This window comes from Melozone crissalis, unplaced genomic scaffold, assembly GCF_028551555.1.
Source record: "Melozone crissalis strain CALT ecotype California unplaced genomic scaffold, PUWL_Pcris_2 ptg000002l_1, whole genome shotgun sequence".
NCBI classification, from domain to species: domain Eukaryota; kingdom Metazoa; phylum Chordata; class Aves; order Passeriformes; family Passerellidae; genus Melozone; species Melozone crissalis.
The window spans coordinates 8,731,913-8,756,904 of record NW_026535780.1 but is presented as its reverse complement, the minus strand read 5'-3'; the positions used below and the strand labels follow the sequence as shown (position 1 = coordinate 8,756,904).

The following is a 24,992-nucleotide window of genomic DNA, read 5'->3' as shown; positions in this document are numbered from 1 at the left end:
GAAGATAGTTACACATCTCATTTTCATGGAGGGTACAAGTTTGTTACATGGAGTAAGAATCATCATTTCTTCACTTAATGAAAGGCTGTGTGCATTACAGAGAGGGATGTGTGTAAATATGTGCTGTATGAGCCAGCAATAAAGCTAAACCTAGTGGGGCTGGTTCTAACTGACTCTCCCTCTCAGATAGAGGGTTTTCTCTAATGGAAGTTTAAGGGCTGGCTGTTAGCTCAGGCAAAAAGAAACCAAACAAAAATCAAAGCAAAACAAAGACAAAACCCACCACTTACAAACAAAAATAAAAATAAATCCTCTACATTTGGAGAAAGAGGCTTTCCTAGAAAAGTCATAAAGAAAAGTCATGTGGAACTGTAAAAGGGAAAGATACATACCCACCACTCTTGGTCCTCTTCACCAGTTACAATAATTACTTCTCCTTCAACAAAAGTGAGTTCATCATCATTATCTGCCTGACAGTCATAAATGGTCTTCACTCGCCTAACTTTGTTTTTCCCCTAAAAAAAGAATGAAATTTGAGATGAAGCACATGAGAAAGAGAAAAAAACAAAAAGATTTTTGCCTTTTAGTTGTGTTTTGTTTTACAAGAAAGTGAAGACTATCAACTATTTTCCCTGCAACTAGGAATATAGAAATCCAAAAACTCCTTCAACAAGGATATTAAAAAAATAAAATAAAAATTTACCTACACAGGTGTAAGGTTTTTTTTTTTCCCTTAAGATTCAGAACTCCCAGCAGAATTTAATGTGTAGTGCTTAACATGTGGCCCTTAAGAGGGCTTAAGTAACCTCTGTTTCCTCTGGTGAAGAAAGCTTAAATAATGTCTTTACATTGTTCTAGTCAAACACCCTCTTTCTCCTTTAATACATAACTCCTCAATAAACCTGCCATGAACAGAAAATTAAATCCAGTCTCCTCTAAATGTTCCAAGAGGGGTAAGGACTGAGGAAAATGCTGCATTGGAATCTCAGTATTCCTTACAGTTTTTGTTTTGGATCTAGTGCAAAAATACAGGATTCTTTGATTTTAAATCTGCTTACAGGACTGGAAATTATTTTTTTAGAGATTTTTCCATCCAAATGTTAGCAATTTCTTACTAAAATTACCTTAATGTCAGATGGCAGTACTATTTTCTGATGATAATTCACACTAGATATTCTCACAGCTCTGCCATTCTGAGTCCAAGTATTTTCTAGGTCATACTTTGCTGCATACTGCTAATTCATATGAAAAAAGCCTCAGCCATGGACTCCTCCCCAAACATATGTTTCTTATGGCAGAGAAGATGACTTAAATTATTTCCAAAAAGAGTAAGTAAGCAATGTTCACAGCAAAACACTCTTGCTACTTTATATTCCTGTATTTTCATACCCACACCTCTTCAAAACCTACAGTTACTTCTTTTAACAGAAGTAATCAGATTACAAGAATGCAAAAACCCAAGAAGAGCAGAAGGAGATGAGAAGCAGAAGGGCTACGAAGGGAAATGTCAGCAGGTTTAGAGGAATTTGGGCCAAAACTAACTTCACAGAGGAAATTTCCTAGGGAGTCTTCTCTTTGCTGTTACCTACCCACTTGAAATTCCTCCATCTTTTGGCAAAAAAAAATCCCTGCAGCTCAACAGCAGAACAGACACACTGAAAAAAACACTCACACTAAACCCAAGGTACAGAAAAATAATAATTACAGGGGGATTTAAGAGAGAAAGCAGTTAACACAACATAAAATGAAAAAAAAAGAACCCATACCCAAGACAAATGAAGAGAAATACCTGAAGATCATATGAGATCAAGGGTTTTTTCTACAGCAAAGGTTTGCTGCAGTGAGAAGTCACTTCAAAGAATGCTCTCTCTTTTCTTAAAAATATGTTAATATAATTTAAACAAAATCTCATCTAGCACTAGGGACTGGAATTCAATAGGAATGGGTGCTTGGGGACAGTCCCAGCTTCCAAGCCCAGAGAACCTTTACAAGCCAAGAGCGTTCCCTCCCAGTCAATCCCCCAGGTGATGAAGGGAAGCCACTACTTCTGCAAGGTAAAAATTGTCTTGTTCAATAAAAAGAATAAAGAAATTCACATTCCTCTAAACATAGAAAACTGTATGGAACTCAGCTTGTAAAAGCACATGAGAAATAATGATAATTATTCCGGTTCCATCAGATTTTAAAATTTTATTCTTTTCACGGAGAGCAGCAAAAAGCAGCATTCAAGCTCAAGGTCTATTTAATCATGGGAAGGTATAAAAAAGGATGGATATGTAGAGAGCACATATGTTCCAGAACATATTTTGTTCATGTTCCAGAACAGTTTGTGGCATTGTTGTGTAAAGAAATGGAAACAATTCCAGGAAATGTAATCTGTGACTAAAAAACAAATACTATACAAAAAACAATACAGTCACCACCGACTGATTCCCTGTACCCAACAAGTGCTTATTACCAAGAGATTTTGTGCTTAAAACTGAACAGCAATGAGATGCTGTGATCATTAATAATCCAACCATGCTCTTATTTACATTCAACACCTTTTTTTCCCCCTTTAAAAATGAGTATTTTGTCTCCTTTATAGAAACCACCACATGCACAAAAGAACGCTCAAGTGCTCAGTGTGATTTCAGGAGCGCTCAGTGCAAGTTTTGTTTCTCTAAAAATATCCTTTCAAACCTTTATAAATTATCAGCATTGGAATTTTAAAATTATATTTCTGGACAATTAATTTTCTAAAACTATCAATAAAAAAACCCTGTGTTTCTCTGTTTAGTGGTTAAATAGTCAAGCCCAAGAGAGAGGTGCCCACGGGCACTGTGGCTGCTGGCGTGGGTCTCACTGCTCACTGGGATGAAGCACTTCACCAGCCAGAGGATGAAAATGGAGGCAAGATACATTTCAGAGGAATTCTTGCACATTTTCAAACAAAGAACCTTTCCTCAGATTTTTTCTATATACAGTAGAGTGACAGTTTAAAAAAAGCCAAAAGTAACCAAAGTAAACAGGTAATCCATTATTTGCTTTCTTTTTTTCTTTAATAAAGTGACAAGTAGCTGAGAATGGACAGCATCATTTGCCTGCTTATATTTAAAAGTACAAAAGTAAACAAACATTTTTTGATCTGATCTCTATAATATTTAAATTCCAGAATACTCAGGAAGCCCAAGCAGCAACTCTGTTGTGCTCAGCTCAGACAGGATCTTACAGGCAAGGTCCATGCCAGAAGCCAAACTGATGGCTCCACAGGGCTCTTCCTCACACAAGCACAAGGCAGAAACTCACCCTCTGCTTTCACTATTTCACTGGGATGAAGTCTTATTTCCTTTTTACAGAAGTGCTTTGCATAGCCAATCTGGCAAACAAAGCCATCTCCCTTTTGATGTATCCCTCATGATGAAAATCTTAAGAGAGCTTTGGAGTTTCATAGTTATCTCAATCTACACAGGCATTAAGAATCCTCTGCTGGAAATTGTACTGGTTAGAAAGATGAACAGCAAGATAAATGGGGGGTTGGAATCAAGTTAGAGTTCCACATCTACTACTACACACCATGCAGCAATGTCAATTTTGCCACTTCATCAATAAACCTGAACCTACACCTCAACCATTATCAACATTAAATATTCACAACAGGGACATTTACTATTTTGCCACAGTTGACTTTACTTTAAATTTTGCACCTACTGATAACAGGTGCTAACATCCCTTCTTAAAGCTTACTGAGTCAAATATATAAATATTCTACCAATCTAAGGCACACAGACTCGTGAGCAAAGGCAACAGAGAAAACCATCAATTCATTCAGAGTTGTAATTGGCATAGATATAATAAATACATAAATCCCAACAAATCTAAATACATTGTCACGCTCCCAAGGTTATTGTTTTATGCTGCAAGTATTTGTTTGAGCATGGAGGAGACCTTGAAAATCCCCAACACCTGCTGAAGCTGCTTTGGGGCACAAAAAGAGCCCCTCATTCCCCAGCCCATAGCTTTATGTTGCCTTGAGTGCACAGCTCAAGGGTGCACACAAAGTCCTACAGTAACTTCAAAGGCTTCCATGGATACTCCCAAGGAGCTGCAGTAACACCTACCATGTTTATCTTCCTGGGGAGTGGCACTGGGGTTTCTGGCAGGGTGTGTGTTATGTCATTGGACTCTTCAGATGCTTGCCTTTGGACGGTATCTCTGGACTGTACATTTGGAGAAAGATCTATGGAGTGAGATTTTTGATTTGCCTCTGAGGGCTGAGCCTTCGGTGCTGCTTCCCCACCTTGAGTTTTAGCCAACAGCTCTCCTAGCTGAGGTTTTGGAGGAAGGTCCTTCACTTGTGGCTTTGGAGGTAAGTCTCCAAGCTGTGGTTTTGGTGGCAAGTCTCCTAGCTGAGGCTTTGGGGGTAGTTCTCCAGGCTTTGGGGGTAAATCTCCCACTTGAGGTTTCTGAGTTAATTCCAGAGGCAGAGGCTTTGGGGGCAGGTCTCCAGGCTGTGGTTTCTGTGGTATATCGATGGACAGTGAGGGCTTCTGAAACATTTCCATGTGCTGATGGGATTTATCTATTGAAAGATGATGACTGGTTTCTATTTTTCTTAGTGCCACTGAAACAAAAAAGCAAAACAGTCTTAGGATTCGCAATCTTAGTATTTTAATATTAAAGAAGTCAGGCATATATCACAACTGCAATTGTGCCAATGACCACATGGTCACTGAGCCCCAAAACTGCCCACAAGTGTTCCTAGTCTATGACAAAAGCAGGATAATACAACCTCACATAACCCTGCTCTCTGAGGTCTCCTTTAATTGCTCCTCCTGGAGGGCAGCAGTGCTTCATCCAACAGCTATTAGATGTCAATTCATAGATTATTTACTTCAAATGAAATAAAGTGAATCACTTTTTGGAACTAAACCAAAAAATATGAAATATAATAAAAGACTTTGCAAAACCACCTATAGATCAATTGACACGACTGTAACAAAATTTATTTTAATGACAATTACTCACATATACAGTTCAATTTCATACAAAAAACCACCTGACTCTCAGGATTAATACCTGTAAAATCTCTCAGAAGAGAGAGAGTGAGCACATATATCTATTTATGCACTGGATAGAACATACTGTACTATAGACATTCACACTAAAACTGAGAAAAAATGAATTATTGTATATATTTACAATTTAGTAAAGATTAAAGTTTTAAAATGTGTATTTTTCAGATTTGATGGAAGGAAATTGAAACTAGACTTTCAAATAGTTATTTTTCTCAGTGTCATCTATTGATTTTACTGTTAAGCTCCCTAAGAAAACTCAACTGAAATCTACCTGAAAAAACAAAATCATTAGTACACACAAAAACTCCCCAACCCAAAACCTCCTAAATAAAACAGCCCTAATGTTAAAACAGATGAAGGGGTACAAGACAGAAGAAATTTACAACCTGTGATGAAAGCAACACATTTTAACTAAAAGGAACAATTTCCTATTGCATTCAGCACTGCTTTAGTATCATATTCTACCAGCCAAAAAAGTGCCCTCACTCCCTTTGGATATCACCCACTTCCATAACACTTTAACAATATATTTATGGGTACTTATACCGAAAAAAAAAGCCCTAAAAATCCCCAAAAAACCAAACCAATAAAAAACCAAAACAAACCAATAAAAAAAACCCCACCAACCAAACCCCCCCACCAAAAAAAACCCCCAAAAATAAAATCTCACCAACAAAACACCCCAAACCAAACCCATTTGCATAGTTTCCATGAAAGAAATTGTATTATTACTATCAGATGTTTATTATAAAAAAAATAGTTGATCCCTGTCTATGGCTGTGCCCTTGGCTAACCTCACAGCAAATGTACACACACTGATCTTCCACATGGGTTTGAGATTTAAGTAGATGGTATGAAAAACCCTGATAGCAGCCCTTATCAAAGTGCTTTGATTTAGCCCTTCTTAAATTTTCACCTAAATAATTTTAAATCAAGGAAATGTTGACTTCCTTCACAGTGCCACCCTAGTGCATCATTGCTGTCTCTTTCAAAAGATAACATGTCAGAATAATTGTAATTTAACAAACTTACAAAATTAACATTTGCTTTTTCTGTTACAAAATTTTTTTGCACTCTAAATTTCAGACATCTGGCTTCAGAATTTTGGACAAGCAGCATTTCTTGATCTTCAGGCTCTATTGTGATCATCCATTCAGACAGATATAATGTATTTTTGATGGATTCTGCATGCAGACAGAACAGTCTGAAGTAGGTCTACTTTCTACTTTATAGTCAACTGCTGCCACAACTCAAAACAAACAAACAAACCTTCAGTGTGAGTTTAAAGAGACTGGGAAAGAACATTTCTAAAAGAAAGGTGCTCCCTGGGATGATGGTCTCAGCTTGTCACTGATATATAAATGAGGATGTAGCAGCACCTGATTCTTTCCCAAGCAGTTGCACTGACCACAACCCTGATTGCCAGAGCATGGCACAGATATAGTTTGCTCCAAGCTATCAAGAAATGGGACTTGGAGATAATAGGAAAAAACCCAAAACTACCAACAGGAATGGTCTAGGATAGAAACAGAAGCCCAGAGAAATTATCCATGGAGATGCTCAAAATGTGACTGGACATGGCCTTGAGGAACCTGCTCTCATGGCAGAGAGCTGAACCTGCTCTCAGGGCAGAAAGCTGAACCTGCTCTCAGGGAAGAAAGCTGAACCTGCTCTCAGGGCAGAGAGCTGAACCTGCTCCGAGTGCTGGACTGGACCACAAGACCTCCTGAGGGCTCTTCCAGCTTCAATTAGTTCATGATTTATTTCTTTCCTCCCTAGGTGTATTTTTTTCAGTTTAATAAAAGGCTTCCCCATCTTCCAAAATCCTTTCAGTTTTGTGAAGCTTTCATGGTTTGTGGCATTTTAGAAATGAAATTTCTGCTGAAAAGATCCATATATTTCAAACAAGTACCCACTTTCACCCACATTTAAAAGATCCATTATGAGAATAGCCACAAAGAGATTGCTTACCTTTCTGAGGTAGTTTGGGAAGAACTCTAGGGCCAAGTGCAGTCTTTGCAGTCCCAGTGCTAAATCAACAGATGGGAGTTATTAGTGCTTATAACTTTTATCAAATATACTTATTTCTCATTTTCTCCTTCAACACATCCATAAATAAAAACTCCCACAAAAAATCCACATTTATTTTGCCCCTTTTGTATAATCACTTGGTCTGTGGATAAATCCCAAACTCAAAGCATTGTTTAGAATTAATTGGGGGTTTTTTTCAGAGAAAAAACATTCAAACCCTACCCAGCTTCAATGCTATGGGGTAGATATACTCTATGAACTATGGTACATGCAAATGTACTCTGAAAATAGGTGAAGCTGAAAGACCAACTCTGTGGGCAGATCCTGAACCTTAAGAAAAATTTGTTCTTCAAAATAATTATACTGAAACATACAAAACAATCTGTCCTTCATGTCAGTGAAGCTTTCCAGGACTGAGCCTATGCCTTGTAGCCTCCTGCACATGTGTGGCATTGGATCACACACACTCTCTGCTGCAGGAGGAGACAAAGTCTCTGCTACTCCCAGGAAATACTGATGATTGTGGGAAAACAACATGTTTTACTCTGTCAACCTGGATTACACATGTGTTAGCTATTCCCATCAAAGTTTTTCCTTTAAAACCCCACCTAAGTCACTTTTATAGAAAAGGAATGTGGAAAAAGAGAAGAAAGCAAATTGATTTAAGGCATAAAAATCAAACAATACATAAAAATCAGTATCAGCTCAAAATAATGATTCAAAAAAGAAAAATGAGTGAGAAAGCTGCCAATGTATGTTCAACAGAGCAGTGACTCTTCTGCATCAGCTAGCTTAATTCTGGTATTGCTTGTCTCTGCAGCCAACATTTCAAAATGAGCATGAAGAAACACTTTTAATTTTTAGCTCTTTTTTAAATAGCAAAAATACATCACGACATGAAACTGAAAGAACAGCCAGGCTCAATCTTGATTTAATAAATCACAGAATCATAGAATATCCTGAATTGAAAGGGGCCCACAAAGATCCTCAAAGCCCAGCTCCTACCTCAGCCTCTCTCTAATGCCATGGAGTACAAGGAGCACACTTTTACCCTTGTCTGACCAGAATCTAGGATGGGCCCAGCTTTCTGTGCTGGGAACACTTCCACTTTCCCCTGAATGCCCAGTGCCAGCTGGATGGATTCAGCAAACATGGGAAGCAGCTGTGCTACCTCCAACAGGTCCCCTCCCTGTCCTGGCAAGGCAGAGCAGTCTGGGGGCGTCCAGAAACTCTTCCTACACATCTGCTGTGCCCTGTCTGAGGTTACACATTCCTCCCCAGCCACAGCCCATCCCACACACTGTGGTCATGCAAGGCTGTGTGCCTGAGGCAGGTGCTTTTGGAATTATCATGCTCTGAACCTCAGGACTTTGGAATCACAGCACAGATAGAGGAGTAGCAAACTCCAAGTGACAGCAATGTATGGCTGTCCTTACTGCTCCAGCTATTGAAAAAGACACTTGTAATGGACAGAGCTGATGAACTATGAGCTAAAAGCAGTTTGTGTTACTGCAAACTGTGTGGCAGCACAGGAGCCTGACAGAGTGGAAAACAGCTAAACTGGAAGACTGAGATGAACTCTCCCTCTTACAGAGCCATCTTCGATGGCAGCCTGTACCCAGAGTGACACTGCTGCTCCAGGCAGGACACCTCACACTGAAGCAGACAAAATGAAATGCCAGGAGACATGAAAATAAAACTTTTGTCCTGCTGGCCTGTGGTCTGAGGCAGCATTCCCCAGCTGGGAGAGCACTTCTGTAGGAGCAGCAGAGATGTGGGCACAGGGTGTTCTGTCCGTCCTGCTCAAAGGACGGATTGTGCACAGACAGCGAGGGACGGCGTAGGAGGCTCAGGGCAGCCAAAGCATTTGTATGCTAGCAGGGCATGCAGGAAACTAGTAAGAAACATAGCTAGGATTTTATTTCCTATGAAAGGCTTTTCTTTTCTAATTTACAAATTAGTTATGTTTATTTAAATTTTCATCTTTGCCTTCATGTATGCAGATTTTACCTTGACTGCTGAGACATCCCCTCAAACTTGTTTGCAGCCTTAGTTGAAGGTGGGCCCAAATCATTACCTGAGTTGAAAAAAGGACAATTAAAAACAAAACAAAAAAATCATTAGGATAACTGAAATATAATCAGCAGAGGGTGCAATTTAAAGCAAAACATGTATTCCTCTATGCATGTTCTATACAACATATCTAAAAGATAATTTATAAATTTATTCTTTGTTAATAATTTTGTAGCTGAAAAAGCAGGAGGGACCAAAATAATCCAAGATGACCTTTCATATAACACATTTTAAAACGACTCACTGGTAGCTCTCATCTCCTGGCAAGAGAAGATTGAATGACATTGCTGTAGGGCATTTGTTTTGAAATAGTGTTTCAATTTTCTCTGCATAGAAGGAGATACAGCAGGAGACACATCAGATTCATTTTTCACTGATGTTTACATTTTGCATTGTGAGGCACATCTTTTTAAACCATCATGAATGTGAGTTTATTCACAAAACATTAAATTTCTAAGGATTGGTATTTTATCCTATGCAAAGAACAGGCTTTACTGGTTTAGTGACCAAGTTTGTATGTTCCCATAATCTGCATTTTAGCCACTGGTAAAGAAAAGATCCTGGGTATCCAGAATTCTGTCAAAAGGCAGCAAAATCCAAACCTAAGCACTCTGGACTCCTCCAGCAGAAAGCTTCTCTTCATTAGCAATCACCATTTCCAAGGTATAAGGACAGCAACTCTTGGCTTAGTGCCTTTTCATCCCCTTTGCCTCTCCTTTTACAGCACATCAATCTCAGAACCAGCTTCAACAATCATTAGTAAATTTTGTCATTGAAATAGATGCAAAGTGACATTTAATGATCCAAGAACACAAAATACTTCTCATTCAAAAGAATGACACATTTTTCTAAATACCATTCTTGGCACATTGATGTCTAAATGAAACAGCAGAAAAGGCTCATGCTGTGCCTTGCTAAAAATATGTGCTTAAAAGTGGTGCAAAAAAGGAACTAAGGTAAAACAGCAAACATGTAGATCCTATGGATAAAGGAAGGAAAAATATCTCATGGTTGCTATGGAAATACAAAATAATCCCAATGACATTTTTAGAACATCTTTGAATAGTAACTCAATTTGCTTAGACATAAGCTAAGGATTGCACTGCTTGAAACTTCAATTAATGCACAGATTAGAAGACAAATGCTGAAATTCCACATAGCAAGAAATATATCAACAGAAAAGAAAGCATCTGAAAGGAAAAGCAGTGAATATCTGACAATATCCTTAAGCAAAAAACCACAAAGGTAGATAGAAGAAACTCCCTCTTTTATAAACACAAAATTTCATACTTGCTTAAAAATCCAAATGGACTTTGAAACAAGCTTTTGTACAGATTTCAGCTAAGAAAAATGGGGACAAGAGGTCCCTCTTCCATCCACTGGGGTTTAGCTTGGCCTGAAAAGCAGTGAAGAGACAGGAAAAGCCATATTCTTCCCTGGCCCTGCTCTGACAAGGTGCTTTACTGCTACAGGCTTCTCCAACTGCACACCTGCACCTTTCCCATATTTTCTTCTTCCTTTATCTGCTGCCTAATGTGTTTAAGGAAAAGTTGACACCTGCTTAGCATCTAATCCTACCACACCTTTCATCCTAACAGTGCTACATTATACAGTATTCTTGTATATGGTACTTTAGGTGCTTTGGACTTAAATACTTGGGATTTTTTACATATTTAAAGTCCAAGCTCTAAAAATGTCTGAACTACTTCTGAAAAAGTACAGGGCTGTTGGACTCCACAACATAGGAAACATTTTTTTTCCATATCCCAGACCTCTGAGAAGTAGAGAGCTGAAAAGATTCCATTATTTTTATTCTTTGAGAAAAAGCCTTTGCTTTTCATTGGACTCTATACTTTTCTTCATGTTGAATCCTAGATTAAATCACACATGAATACTCCATGATTTACTAAATTTAACTCAATTTGCTAAGAAAAATGGTGCTTTCAGTCTAGTAATTTTTTTATTTTAGGCTAGTAATTGTGTGTTTGTACTAGAATAGAGAGAAGATTCTCTTAAAATACAAGTAATATATGGATGATGCACCTATGTAAGCACTGGATTCCAGTTAAAAAATTTACAGATTCATGGAAATCCTGCCACCAAAACTAAAATCACAGAAAATTACACGGGCCTGATATTTATAGCTACCAAGAGAATTTGACTGCATAGAGCAATGTTTATTCAAAAGAAGAGGAATCTGAGTAGTCTGGAAAATAGTTTCCAAAAAACATCTGTCAGAAAGGTATCCTGGTAAAAATAAAAATTAAAATGCGCTGTTTCTGTGTAACTTCTGCTGGCAGCAGGATGCAAACCTATCAGTCTTTGTGTATGTACAGACAACATCACAAAAAGCAAATACAAACTAAGATAACACATTCCCACCAGCGAGGTGTGAACACTTTAGAGGAGAGGAAAGGAGCTCCTGTGGCAGCTGAGAGACCTGCACAGACACTGTGGGTGGCTCTGCAGCCCCAGAGCTGCACCCCTGGCTCCTGGGCACAGCAGCAGCAGCAGCAGGGGCAGGGGCAGGGGCAGGGGAGAGCAGGGGCTGAGGGCTGGGTGGGGGCACAGCCTGGGCAGCTGGGGCACAGACAGGGAGCACCGGGGGCGCTGGAGGGGCCCCAGGGCAGCGTGGAGGATTTTCAGCTTTCCCAAGTGAGACTCCCAGCCCGGGAGGCAGTGACAGGAGATGGAACTGCTGATTTATCTGAGCTGACATTACATCAAGCTGCAATCATTGGAAAGCAAGCACCAGGTAAAAAGAAACCAAAGATCATATATCAGCCATCATAAAGGTTTTCCCCTGCCCTTTTGATTTGCATTTTCAAAACTCACCCCAAGGAATTGGGCCCTTATTCTGGGGTCCATGAGGTAGTGGGCTTGGTGGGTCAGAGAGGGTTCTTTTGTGTCCTGGGGGTGGGGGAGGTGGTCTCTTCTTGGAAAGAGTGGAGCTGCCACTAGAGGTTTGAGTGCTTAGAGGGAGGGTTGAAGGTGGGCCTGCAAAATAACAAACAACCTTCTTACAAATACATGTGCATAAACGTCAAAGCAGCACCGAAAAATTCACAGTCAGACCCACAGCGAAGTGCAGCAAAAGACTAAAATAAAAAGACAAGCCATGCCAAAAACACTGTTTAGATTAAACGACACGTCCACCACATTTTTAACCATCTCAGCTGTGGGAATATAAGCAACTTGACAATAGAATGACATGTGTACTTATGTTTAAAAAATACAGGATTAATCGTGCCAAGATTTCTAATTTTAGGCATTATTCAAGGAAAAAAAAAGCATTATGAAATATTAAAATTAAGTAATATTTAGCACATGGGATTAAAATTGCTGTTAATTTATACCAGAATAAAAGCACATTCTATATGCTCTAATATGTGGGGAGGTTTTTAGCCCTCCAGACCATCCCATACAAATTTTGTTAATAAACTGGAAGGCAGGAGGAAAGAAATAAAAATATGCCTACAAATTTTCCTTTCACTTTCAAAATAGGATTTTTAGCTAGAGAAGATTTTCTCTAAGTCTTTTTTCTTTTTTTCTGTAGATCAAATACATCAAACTATGCATTCCAAAAGCAATGCAAATTGTTGTACATGGTATGAATAAAATAAACATCAGAGAAGTCCTTTCTGGGACTGAGATTAGATATTTCATGGTAGCATTGCTTGTAAGAGCCTGTGCAGTCATCCCTACCCTTAAATACTTTTATTTCCCTCTGATTTAATGCTGGCACAAGTATCATTCAACACAATGCATGTTTTACACAATATGGGAACAGATACAGCTTGAAAGACAAAATAACCCAGTGGGAAGACAAGAGTTGTTCCTAATCAGCTCCAGCACTGACCTTCACAAAGGTCTCTGCCAAGCAGCAGGGCTGGCTGCAGATGGCAGCGAGGGGACGAGTGCTGGAGTCAGCTGCCACCACTGCCCAAGAAATGTCCTGTAACACTTTCTGCAGCAGCTCTGGAGCCAGAACAGCTCCAGGGGCTTTGTTGTTGGGCTGCTTTTTGTTAGTTTGTGGGTTTGTTGGTTTTGTCTTGTTTTAATCTAACCAACAACTCAGACTTCACTGCAGTCTTCGCTTGCCATAAATTTTCACGTCAGACAGCTTTGCCTCAGTCCAGATAAATGCAGAAAATCGACATAAAACTTTAAAAGCAAAGTCTATTTATACTGAAATTTCAAGTCTATTGTCAGTCTGGTTTTTAGCACTGTAGAACCAACTTGCCTATTTTTGAAAAGCTACCTTATTTGAACAATATTTGAGACAAAACCTTCATTTAGTTACTTGACATATATCTTACCACAAAACTAGAGCTGCCTTCTTCAAAAACCTTTATAAATATTCTCTATAGGCAGTCTGGAAATGATCAATACCTGCACTCCTTCCCAAATTATTATATATTATAGAAAATCAGTAAGAAATAATATTTGTTAAAATTCCTTAGGTGAAACATTTAACACTGACAAAATGATTCTCTAAGCATGAATCTGTTTGTGAGATATTTTCAGCAGGTGACCTCTCACTTTCTTATAAACAGAAAAGAAAAATTTAATAGAATTGCCCCTAACAAGTCAATAATTAAATCAATTCTCTTCCAGATTCAGTCCTGGAAGGTCTTCTGCTGTGCAGGAGAATCTGTCAACCACAAGCCCAGCAGAGATTTTGGGCCTTAATTAATTGGCTACTTTTGTAAATCAAATTATATATTTTGCAACCATTCCTCTCAATTTGCTTCCAAGTTCACAAAGCCATTAATTGACAACAAGTCAAATGCCAGTGCATTTAATGATTGTTCCCCAGTTTGCATCCTCACCCTTTCTCAATTTAATTTCTCCTTTGAACTTAAATAAGCAAGACAACTTAAACTGTGCATTGAGATGTTTCTGAAAGAAAACCAACTTTTCTCATTCTAAATTTTGATTGATGATGCCTTAAACTCCTAATTCTTTATTTCAGAAATACGAATCAAATTTGATTTGTGATGTAATGGGAATGCGTCTAGGAATGGCAAGGGGGAAGGAACAGTCAGTATCCGGTGCTAACAGTGAGGTGACTCTTGAAGCAGTGGCGGTCACAGCCGGGCTGTCCCTTGTCCCTGTCCCCCAAGCACCGTCTGTCCCCGGTCTGTCCCTTGTCTGTCCCCTGTCCCTGTCCCCTCTCTGTCCCCTGTCCCAGCGCCCGCAGTGTCCCAGCGCGTGTCCCAGCGCCCCCTGGCGGCGGCGGCGCGCACTGCGCCGCTCACAAACCGCCCAAAACGGGCTCAGAGCGACAAAAAGGGGAGGAAAGGCACTGAAATATTATTGTGCGCTTATTGCAAAAATTCAGCTTCAGACATGGAGTGAAACTGGTGCTTTTAATTGCCAAAAGGAGGAAGAAATCTTCTCTACAAAAATAAACTGTAGTAGAATTTTTAAAACCCCTTAGGTTAGGTTTTATGGCATGTTTTAGATTTCACATTAGTTATACATATCCAGACATTACTGAGGAGGTGCAAAAAATACCTTCACAGCTTTCAGAAGTCCCCATGGCATACAAATGTGACAGGGAAAAGTTGTTTAAGGAATTACAAATCATACTTTCAGACTCCTAGTTTTTGTTTCTGTACTAAACTCACTGAAGAAATAATTACGAATACAAGTGTCATACACTGATGATTACATGGCTGAAATACAAAAATTAATTATGGTCAAATAAAAACAAAATAAAGGAAAACTTCAAAATATAATTTCAGAAAGAGGTATAAAATGACATCATTCTTTGAATAATGAAAACATAGGGGAAGTGCTGGAATTAAAATCATTTTATGGAAACAACTGGTGAAATAATACAAGACCTGATGATGTATGAACTGTCTGTATAATTATTATAAAATACACTGTATCATGGTGTCACTTAGGTTGGGAAAGACCTTTGAGATCATTGAGTCAGACACTGCCAATCCTCCCCTAAACCACACCACTGCCCCTGTGCCTTTGGGATTCCCTTCTTAAGGAATGTCCTGGATTCCTTTTAGACTGTCTCCCAGGGGACTCTTGTCAGCCAGGCTCCTAAACAGGCCCAAGTCTGTCCCCTGGAGGTGCAAGGTGGCAGCTCTGCTGATCTCCCCCTCTTACTTGTCTGAGAATTCGTGATTCCCTGTGCCCCGGACAGCCTCCATCACCCTCAAGTCCTTCTCTCTCCACGAGCAGCAGGTCCAGCAGGGGCCTTCCCTTGCTGGCTCCCTCACCAGCCGAGTAGGAAAGTTCTCTTCCACTCACTCCAGACACATCCTGGACATTCCTGCCCCATGAGAACAAGGGCCAGCAGTTGTGAGACTTCTCCCAGATACCCTGCTCCCAGGGTATCTCATCTGCCTCTCCATCCTGGGTGGGTGCTCTCTAACAGATCCCACCAGCACATCTGCCCAATGACCTTTCTCTGGCTCCTACCACCAAACACTCGACCCTACTGCCACCCTCATCCAGCTCAGACACTCAAAACAGTCCCTAACCTACAGGGCTGCCCCACTGCCCCTCCCTCCCTGCCTGTCCCTCCTGAAGGGTTCACAGCCATCCATCACAGCACTCCAATTGTGTGAGCCATCCCAGAGCTGCAGTTTTCCTGCTGCACAATGGCTTCCAGCCCCTCCTGTTTGTTGCCTGTGCTGTGTGCAGGGGTGTGGATGCACTTCAGTTGGGATATTGATCCTGACACCTTTTTGGGGGAGAAGCCCTGATTTCTGCAACACTATTTGGAGGCATTTCTATGCCTTATGTCTTATGAGCCCAAAGGCCCTCACTGGCACACACACTCCCTCAAACACTGGTGTGCTGCCCTAGGGCTACCGTGATCAAGCCTGGTTTTGTCCCTTTCCCCTTTCTAATGTAGTTTAAAGCTCTTTCAATGTGCACTGATAACTCAGTGGCAGATACCACTGCTCCCTGCTCAGGCTGGCAGAGTCACACCCCTTCCTGCATGCCATTCCATGCAAATTCCCATCCCAAGTGCCACACCATGCCCTTGCACTGTTTGTGGTGCTCTCCAGGAGTTCCTTCACACATGTCTGGGCTGGGCCCTGTTGCCCCTGGCTCTGGCCATGTCCCCATTGTTGCTGTGCTGTCACAGCTGCTGTGGCTCTTGCAGCTTTCTCACTGCCCAGGCTAAGGAATCCCTCCTGTGTTGGGACCAGGGCTGCTCACCTCAGCAACTGCACATGTCTGTGTGTATCCACACATATATTCACATAAATGTTTGTGTAAAATCAGCAGCTCAAAACAATTCCTGTGTGATATTCTCAATTATACAAGGCTAGGCTAGGTATATTTAAGCAATTACCAGAGCAGTTACTAGATCAAAGGTATTTTGTGATTTTAGCAAGGCAGCAATTGAGCCAGTCATTTCCTCTCCTCATCCAATAGATGTCTTAATCATGATTTGTCACATAGTTCAGAAGTTCACATTTTGTAAAGGACCTTTTCCTAACACAAGCATAAACCAAAAACCAAAAAGAAAACCCCAAAAAACCTGGCCCAGAAGTTTTTACTTTTGCTTCTGTCAGGCTTTCTTTTCCTCAGCTAGTGGAAAGCAAATGCTTACAGAACTGTTATCATGTTTTATCTCTTTTTCATATTACAAAGATCAGGCTTTCATGTGTAAATAGATCAAATAATCTCAAAATTATTGTACTAAGGTAAATAACTGGATAAGATGTGCAATTAGTAGTACATTGCCCTTTAGGGTTTGTGCAGTTAGTATAACAATTCATTTGTGTACTTGTGAAACCATGCAAAGCTGCTGCCACTCAATCAAGAAATGGTGGGTTTAGAGTGTAAAAACTTCATGTGTAATTTTTTTTTTACCACTTAATGAGACATAGGGGGAAAACAGAGAATTCCTGCTAATGGTAGAATGGACACTGCAAAGGAAAGTAACTTGAATTAAAAATAGCATTTTCATTAACAAGTGTTGCTATCCTTATTTTTAAATTTCTCACGAGTGACTTATTGCATAGATATTACTAAAAGCTTTTTCAGTTTGTCTTACCTAAAATAATACATTTTCAGCACTGAAAATAAGAGCATAATTAAAGACAAAATGATCATGATCACTCTGAATAAGAAAGCTAAGAATATACATTGATTCAACATTAGTATTTGAAGTACATTAGATAATTAATGCTTAAAAAAGGTTCAGTTTGAAAAGAAAAGATAAAAGTTATACTAAAGAATTTTGTGTTTTGGGTTGATTCAGAAATAGAAAAGCCCATGAAACCAGAAGTCATCAGCTAGTCTGCCCTTCCTATTATGGTATTAAAAAATACAAAGTCTTAATGGATTAAGTAGCATTATTTAATCACAATGTGCAACACATTTACAAGAATATTAAAAAAAAGTCCCCAAGTATATGCAAGAGAAGTACAGAATCCTGCAAGCATTCAGAAGAAATAGGATGACCTCAAAGGCTGAGGTAATGGAAATGAAAATAAATACATTTGTTCTATAAATTAAGAACTTCAGTTGCAAATGAGTAGAGACTGTGTAATGCCTGCTATGCCACAGTATGATACAATCAGGAAAAAAACCTAGGACCAAAGGATTCTTTGATGTGGCATTTCCAGTAGAAACAGCAAATTTTACTGCAGTCCCGACACTTCCAGCCAGTTGTATTTCAGAAATCTGATTCAAACAGCAAAGGTACACAGAAGAGTTAGTGGGATGAAAGGATAACTTGAACTCCAGGAGAACGAAAATATTCTTCAATCAGATAAGGTAAAATAACCTTGGTTTGTTTAGTGTAACACCCCACACATGGGGACCTGTAGGATTTCCATCCTTTTCAGGACCTTGGCACAGCCACCAGCCACAGAAACACCTCCAAAGCCGAAGGGCAATGCTGGTGCATGCACAACTTAGTGAGCCCAAGAAGATCTCTCATCCTGTGTGCAAGGCAGTCAGACAACTTCTACAAGTTACTAGCAAATTCAAATAAACTGATTTGGTTAGAAATTGAGTGTGGTGTAGTGAAGGAGCAGATGATGGGACTGTGTCTGCAGTGCACTGGAAACACCAAGGAAGTGCCTTTGGGTTTAGGTACCCCATGTCAGAGCTGAGACAGTGTAAACTGTGCAGCCTTGTAGGTGTTGAAGATCCAAATTAACTTCATGATACAGAATTTATCCCTGACCTCCATGCTCATCTGGGATAAACAGGCAGAATCACTAAAATCAATTAGCTTTAGCTGAGGTGAAGGAAACCTGGATTAGACTGCCTAACATTCCTCCAAAGTCAGTTAGTAACATTACACCCACACAGGATTGGCAATGATGGTTGTGCAAAATTTTATTTAGCTACTGAGGCAAGTCATGGAATTACTTAAATATTGATTTTTTTTTTTGTGAAAGCTTTTTGTAAAACAACAGGCAGAAGACCTGCTAGATGTCTGGAGCCATAATGCAGGCATAAGTTAAAAAGAACAATAAAAAAGATGATTTTGAGAATAATACAGGCTGAAGATTTGACTGAGAACAGAAGTAAGGTGACCCTAAATAAGCTCAGATAAACTATTGAAAAAGGCACTATTGAGTGGTTGGCTCAGTGGCTCAGGCAGCCATTGCACTCCTTCTGTACTTTTCACTCTGTTAGGATTACTTAAATTTATAGCAGAGATAACAGCAAGTAAGATGTATCCACAAATGAGACATGTGGAGAAAAATATATGAAGGTTCCAGCATTTTTGAGAATATTTTGAAAAGTTATCAAATGAAAAATCAGGACATGAGTTATAATGATGTGTGGAGAAATTTAAAACCTCGCCATATTCCCTCCTCCAACTATTATACCTATAAAATTATTTTTTAGCCAGCATGTCCACTGAAAACCATGAGCAGGAATGATGTGCCTTGTGAAAATCACTTTAAACTCCCCTCCTCTCCCCCACACAACTTCAGTGGATGGTTTCCTGATCATTCAGGAACTCCACAGAGCTTTGCTACCCACAACTTCACTGGGCAATGAAACAGAGGGCTACAGGGAAGGGGTTTTCTTAAAAATAAAACAAGTTTTGGCAAGACAGTTTCATCTGCATGTCGCAAAGGATGAAAAACTTATGAAACTTCAAAATTGTCTGCCTCCTTCTAAAATGCAGATGCACCTGCTATCCCTTCCCTGAAGGCTCCATGTCCTAGCAGGGGCCCATGCCATCTGCCAGGGGCTCACAGCAGCACAGGGACAAAGATCAGATTGTTTTCTGACAGCAGGTAAGCTTAAATTTAAATTCACATTCAGTGCTTTTGCTATTTTTGCTGTTTAGGGAGCTTAGTGAAAAAAGTAACACTGTGTTTTCATATAATCTTAAACACAAGATATTCAAATGAACTTCCTAAACAAAAACACACATCTGACAAGTAAGGTTGTGCAAACTTCAATGTAAGGGATATACTCTATTACTACTCATCCAAAAGAGGAGAAAAATGTACAGGTTTATGTTTTCCTACAGAAAGAAAATTGACTGTCTCAAAATTCAGATGTGTCAACATCTGAAGTGTCAACATTTTTATATGGAAGTGAAGAGTCTCTGCTTCATTTTCTTTTAAATAATCTGAGAGCTGGAAGAGGGGAGATAACAAGGAGCAGTACAGTTTAAATGAACCATAAGTGCATCTGAAAATGATGCAACTACAGCAACCTTTCCACACTGATGAATTGTCCTATGCATTTGTTACTTTTTTCCCCAACTTTTAACACAGGCATGTATACAACAGAAGTTTCTAATTTCATAGTACTGTTGAGTGGATATCAACCAAAACTCCACTCCAGCATCACTCAGAGACTGTAGAATTTCAGCATGTTTGAAGCAGAGAAGCACAGTGACTTTAATGTAACAGCAGTTCAATACAACCTCTCTGACTTACCCTGTGAATCTGACATTTTCCACTCCGATGAAGCAGTTAATGCTACATTAGAAGGCATTTTTGTGATATTATAATATTATTTCATTGTGATATAAATAAGGATTCCTTTGCATAACCTCTGACATGAAAACACATGAAAACTCAATGCCTCAATTCTTTCTGACTAGCTTTGGTGTTGTGTTGACTCCTTGTTTAGGAACAACTGGGAAAATGCCTAACATTTCAGAAACCAAAATATATACTTAGAATGAAATATAAATATAAGCATTCCCCTTCCTGGAGAAAAAGACAATTTTCTAGGTAAGTCTGTAGGAGAGCTCCACTATATACTGACAAAGAAATAAAGTTCATTAAAATGTGTTGAAAGCTGACAATATACTAAGCAGTGTGTACAGATACCAGACACAACCTCATTAACCTTCTTCAGGAAATGAGATGCATGATTAATTTCCAAGTCTTGCAAGTTTATGACCAAAAAAAAAGTTATCCTAGGTCATGAGGGAACATTGAAGCCAGTACACATTGTGTTTGCAGTGAAAAATCCATAGCAGACTGTGAGCATGTAAAAGGGATGGGAGACTGGAAGGAAAAAGTAGAATCTTGTAATGCCAACAATCAGGTTGACACAGTAAAGTTACAAGGAATACAACTGAGTCCCCAGGGAAACAAGGGTTCCAAAATCTCATGTGAAAAATGCAAACCCTGGCAAAATCACTTTGCCTCATAATGGGAAACAAACCTGTTTAAAAGAGAGCCAAGGGATCCATTTGAAAGTTGCCAGTACATGACAAAGACTGATGGAACAGTAGTGCTTAAGCACAGCATCTGAACCATGATGCCAGCACTGTCCTGTGCCTTTTACTCTTTCACATATTGGTGAGAGCATCTCTGCGTATTTCCTAAACAAAGTCAATAACGAGGTAAGAAATGAAGCAGTGCTAACAAAAAGAAGCAGCAGCATAACTGCTGAAGTGCTAAACTTTACTGTAACCCTCATCACAACTAAAGATTTCTCTAACAAGTCTACTGTAAAAACACAATTTATCAATTTCTAAATTAAACATGTAAAAAGGAATTAAAGGTTTCTTTGTCCTAAAAAGTAGATCTGCACAAATTATAATACAGCAAAAAGTTTTTGTTCCATAAAAATAACCTCCAAACTTGAAGATTAGAGATATCTAGGTCAAACCATCACAATCCACTGCAGCTGCAAGTCTCATAAAATTAAGTGACTTTAATTTAGCAGAGTATTAGTTTATTTCTCACCCATTCATGTTCAGTGTTATGAATGAGTCTATTACAAAGTCTCCCCAGGTCTTCTTAGTTTAGAACATGCATTGTACCACACTACTGCATCAATAAGAAGAACACTCTGAAACATTGCAATGTCCTGGGTTAAAGGAAGGGCAACAGTGTTAAAATCACTGCTTGCAAGTGCGGTTTGGAGAGAGACTTACCTTTGCCAGCATTTCTGGGAGGAAGAGGAGGAGCATCAGACGTTGGAGAGGTGGGTGAGTCTGTGCTTGCAGAAGCAAAGATCTGGTTGGTAAAGGCTCCATAGGAGAGTCTTTGCTTGTCTCTGGGAGTGCTAAATGAAGGGTGAGTCAGTTTGTCTTGGGGAGAAATGCTTGAAGAGTGACAAAAGCTTTGGGGTCTTGGAGATCTTTCCTTTTTTATAGGACTAGGCTGTGAATAGAAAAACAAAGATGATACAGCTGTCTAAACATTAATTATAGTTAGTATGTTTGGAAAATAGCATACCAGAACATAATTTAGTGAACATGAGTTTTTTTCTTTGTTGGACAAATAAACCCCCACTCCTCCCTTTTTCAGCAATTCAACCTGAAGGGTCCTCTCTTCTAAATGAAAATTATGATTGTACCATCATCAACAAATCATCATGAACACAAAATTAGAATTAATGTCAAAGCAGGAAATACACACTAATAATATACTAAATAAAATGCCAATAAAAGCCTGGGAAGTTTTAGAATTCAAGAGTAATTTTCAGGGAATATAGCACATTACTCAGACTAGACAATTATCCTCAAGTATCAAGTATATTACCCCACTGATGCCTAGTAAAGATGAGCAAACACTTTTGACAGATCAGATTTATTTGGTCCCTGAACTAGTAATATAATCCACGATACAGCTCTTTTTAAACACATCTAATTGCTCTTTGAAGAAATTTTCCACATTAGTTTTTGCCTGCTGTACGTTAATGGGTGCATATGGAGCACGATCTGTTTCCCTGCAGCTCTGGATCAGGTTATTATCTCCAGCACAGCATCTCTCATCCTCCAGAGGCTCCTCATACAGATGATTATTTTGTTCTCTGCTGTCCTTGAGGACATGCAAATTACTTTGGTTTCTGAATTTTTCAGTCCCAAGTGTCACAGAAAATGAGAAGTTGTCCACACTTCTTTCTGCGGCACTCATATAAAATAGGAGAGGTGTATTCGCATTTATTGCAGAAATAGAGCACACAGTAATTAACTGACTTGCTAAAGTAGGACACTGAGGCTAATTTTTCACATGCTGTAGGATGGCAATTATTCTATGCCCTCAAGTTTTGCCTTTCCATTACTTCTTTAAAAAAAAAAACAACCCAGGAATAAATAGCACAGCACGGTTTGTGAAAAATACAGTTATTTATTCAATAACTAGGTTTTTAATTAATTTATGGAAAAAAAATAAGTATGTAAGCTTTGGATTTCCTGCAGCTAAAATTTAACAGCTGCAGCTGTTAATTCTGCTTAGAATTCAGCTTAGAATTCTGAAGAGGATAAAGCAACAAAGTAGTCCAGATTTGCTGATTTATATTATACTGTATGTCTTGTCAAAGTCAAACTTCTGAAGCAGCCCATAATAACTAGATTGACAAAGTATATTCAAAAAGCACTTAGGTAGTCTTTAACACAGGCCTCAGAATTAGGGGGGTTTTCCCCCCCAAAATATCTGTAAGAAAAGAAAGGCTGAAGTGGGTCTCTAATTACCACTTATTTCCAGGGAGCAGAGCTGTTCAGTTTTTGTGCAAGGCTGTATCAGAAATTCCCACTCACCTTATCATCCAAGTCATCGTCACTCTCATCGATCTCTTCCTGCCGAAGATTCCACTCGTACTCCACGTGCACGTGTGGGTTCAGCTTTCCTGCCTTGGCTTGAGAAAGCTGAAAGAAATAAAAAGTCTTGTTAAAGTACTTGCTGTTCTTTTGGTGTTACCTACGTTAGTTTTGTAATGGCAAGAAATAAACTGGAATATTTAGAAGTTTAAAATTATTCCGGGGTGATCACACAAACATCCTTCATTTGTTTGAGGTATAGAAAAAGAGCTAAAAGGCAAAAAGGAAAAATTTTCTCAAAATGGAAAGAAGTCGCCATGTTTGACAAGCAGTTGAAAAGATAACATGAAGAGAAGGCATATGCACAAAAGCAGAATTTATCTGGAGCCCTCCTTTCCAGAAAGGAAAGGCAAAACCTATTTATAAATTTTGGTACATACATCTGCTGCCCCATCAAAATCACAATCTTTGTACTCAAATCAAATGAAAAGATATTTACTCTTCATTTAGATATTTTACCCCTCTCTCTCCCTGGATGAGGCCAATATGTCTTAAGCACAAATTCCTTGACTTTGCCAGCCCAAATAATGTATTTCTCATTCTTTAAAAAAAACTACCTCAATGATCAGCAAAAAAACCTAATAGAGCAGTTCATGGTTATTCTGAGGAGATAAATTCTCCTTTTCAATGCCTAGATCTTCCTTCATTATTTAGTCCTTCACATCCTTTAAAATGTAGTCTACTTGATAGTAGTTGATTCAGGAGCGCCTTCAACCACGTTCCTGAAATAAAACTTGGAATAAAGACAGTATTTCCAATCTGTTATGTAAGTATTCATGAACCCACTTGAGCTGAAATAGAATTTAATTATACAGTTAAGACTCCAGTTATGCAACAGAAATGAGTTTAGTACAGCTATCTTAATGCAAACACCTAGTTATTTATCTTGTACTTTTTTACTGCCCACACCAAACAGTGTGCTCATTCATGTTTCTTTTTCACTCTTAACTCATTACTGCTTTTGGAAAAAAATGCAGAAATATTTTCCTCTTCAAAAATTAAAAAAAAAAAAAGAGAAAAGGCATAAATGCTCTATGAGAGTTAAGTGAAATAATCAGTGAGGTATTCATGGAATTTGGATCACTATAACTAAACGATTAACTTCTAGATAAGCTCACTGATAACATCCCCTTGACTGTTTGTTCTGTAACACAGCCAGTTGGTCCACATTAATGGCAGATATAAGTTTTTAAAAGGGACAATATAAAGAAAAAAGCAATCCATCCCCACTGTGTGCTGCACAGGTGATCTGCTTGATCCAGCTGACAGAATACTCAAACCACTGGAAACAGCACCTACTTACATAGCAGACATGGCATTAACTGAGAAGTCAGTCCCACCTCATCAACCACAGCAAAATACTGACTTGCATCCCCAGAAACATGGAAAATTTCTTTGATTTGTGAAGGACAAGGTCTTTTGATTATTCAATAATTAATTCATGACAAGAACTTTCAGTTGTCATAGGAAAGGTATTAAAATTACCAGCTGCAGAGCAAAAGTAGATATCCTCAGATCATCAAAGTTGTAAAAAAGAAGAAATTGAAATAAGTGGCAAATGTTTTGTAAATTCTCCTGGTTTTGTCCTAAATGTGAAACTGCCACACTACTTAGACTTTTTAATGCCTTGACAGCTATTAAATTCACTTGCCTACTAAATGCATGCTGCTGGCACCCTAGAGGGCCAAGAACAAACAATCTTGTTGGTCTGATGTAAAATCCTTACCGCTGGCTAAATGCTTCAGAGAAGTACCTGGGAAATTCCTTAACGCCTTTAATTCTTGGACACCAATAATCTT

At 38.9% G+C, this 24,992-nt stretch overlaps 1 protein-coding gene across 6 annotated transcripts in view; it reads right to left on the bottom strand.

Moving 5' to 3' along the window:
• ASAP1 (ArfGAP with SH3 domain, ankyrin repeat and PH domain 1) overlaps positions 1-24,992 on the bottom strand; it is a 123,493-nt gene that overhangs the window by 4,163 nt on the left and 94,338 nt on the right. For 4 of the 6 annotated variants that reach the window (XM_054270166.1, XM_054270182.1, XM_054270176.1 and 1 more), the window contains 7 exons: positions 23,134-23,241; positions 21,526-21,754; positions 11,997-12,158; positions 9,099-9,165; positions 7,029-7,087; positions 4,101-4,603; positions 393-515 (listed from right to left, as the gene is read on the bottom strand). In XM_054270166.1, the coding sequence (XP_054126141.1) occupies positions 393-515; positions 4,101-4,603; positions 7,029-7,087; positions 9,099-9,165; positions 11,997-12,158; positions 21,526-21,754; positions 23,134-23,241 (1,251 nt within the window). The remainder of the gene's footprint in view (positions 1-392; positions 516-4,100; positions 4,604-7,028; positions 7,088-9,098; positions 9,166-11,996; positions 12,159-21,525; positions 21,755-23,133; positions 23,242-24,992) is intronic. The other 2 variants (XM_054270185.1, XM_054270194.1) reach the window with 1 other exon arrangement.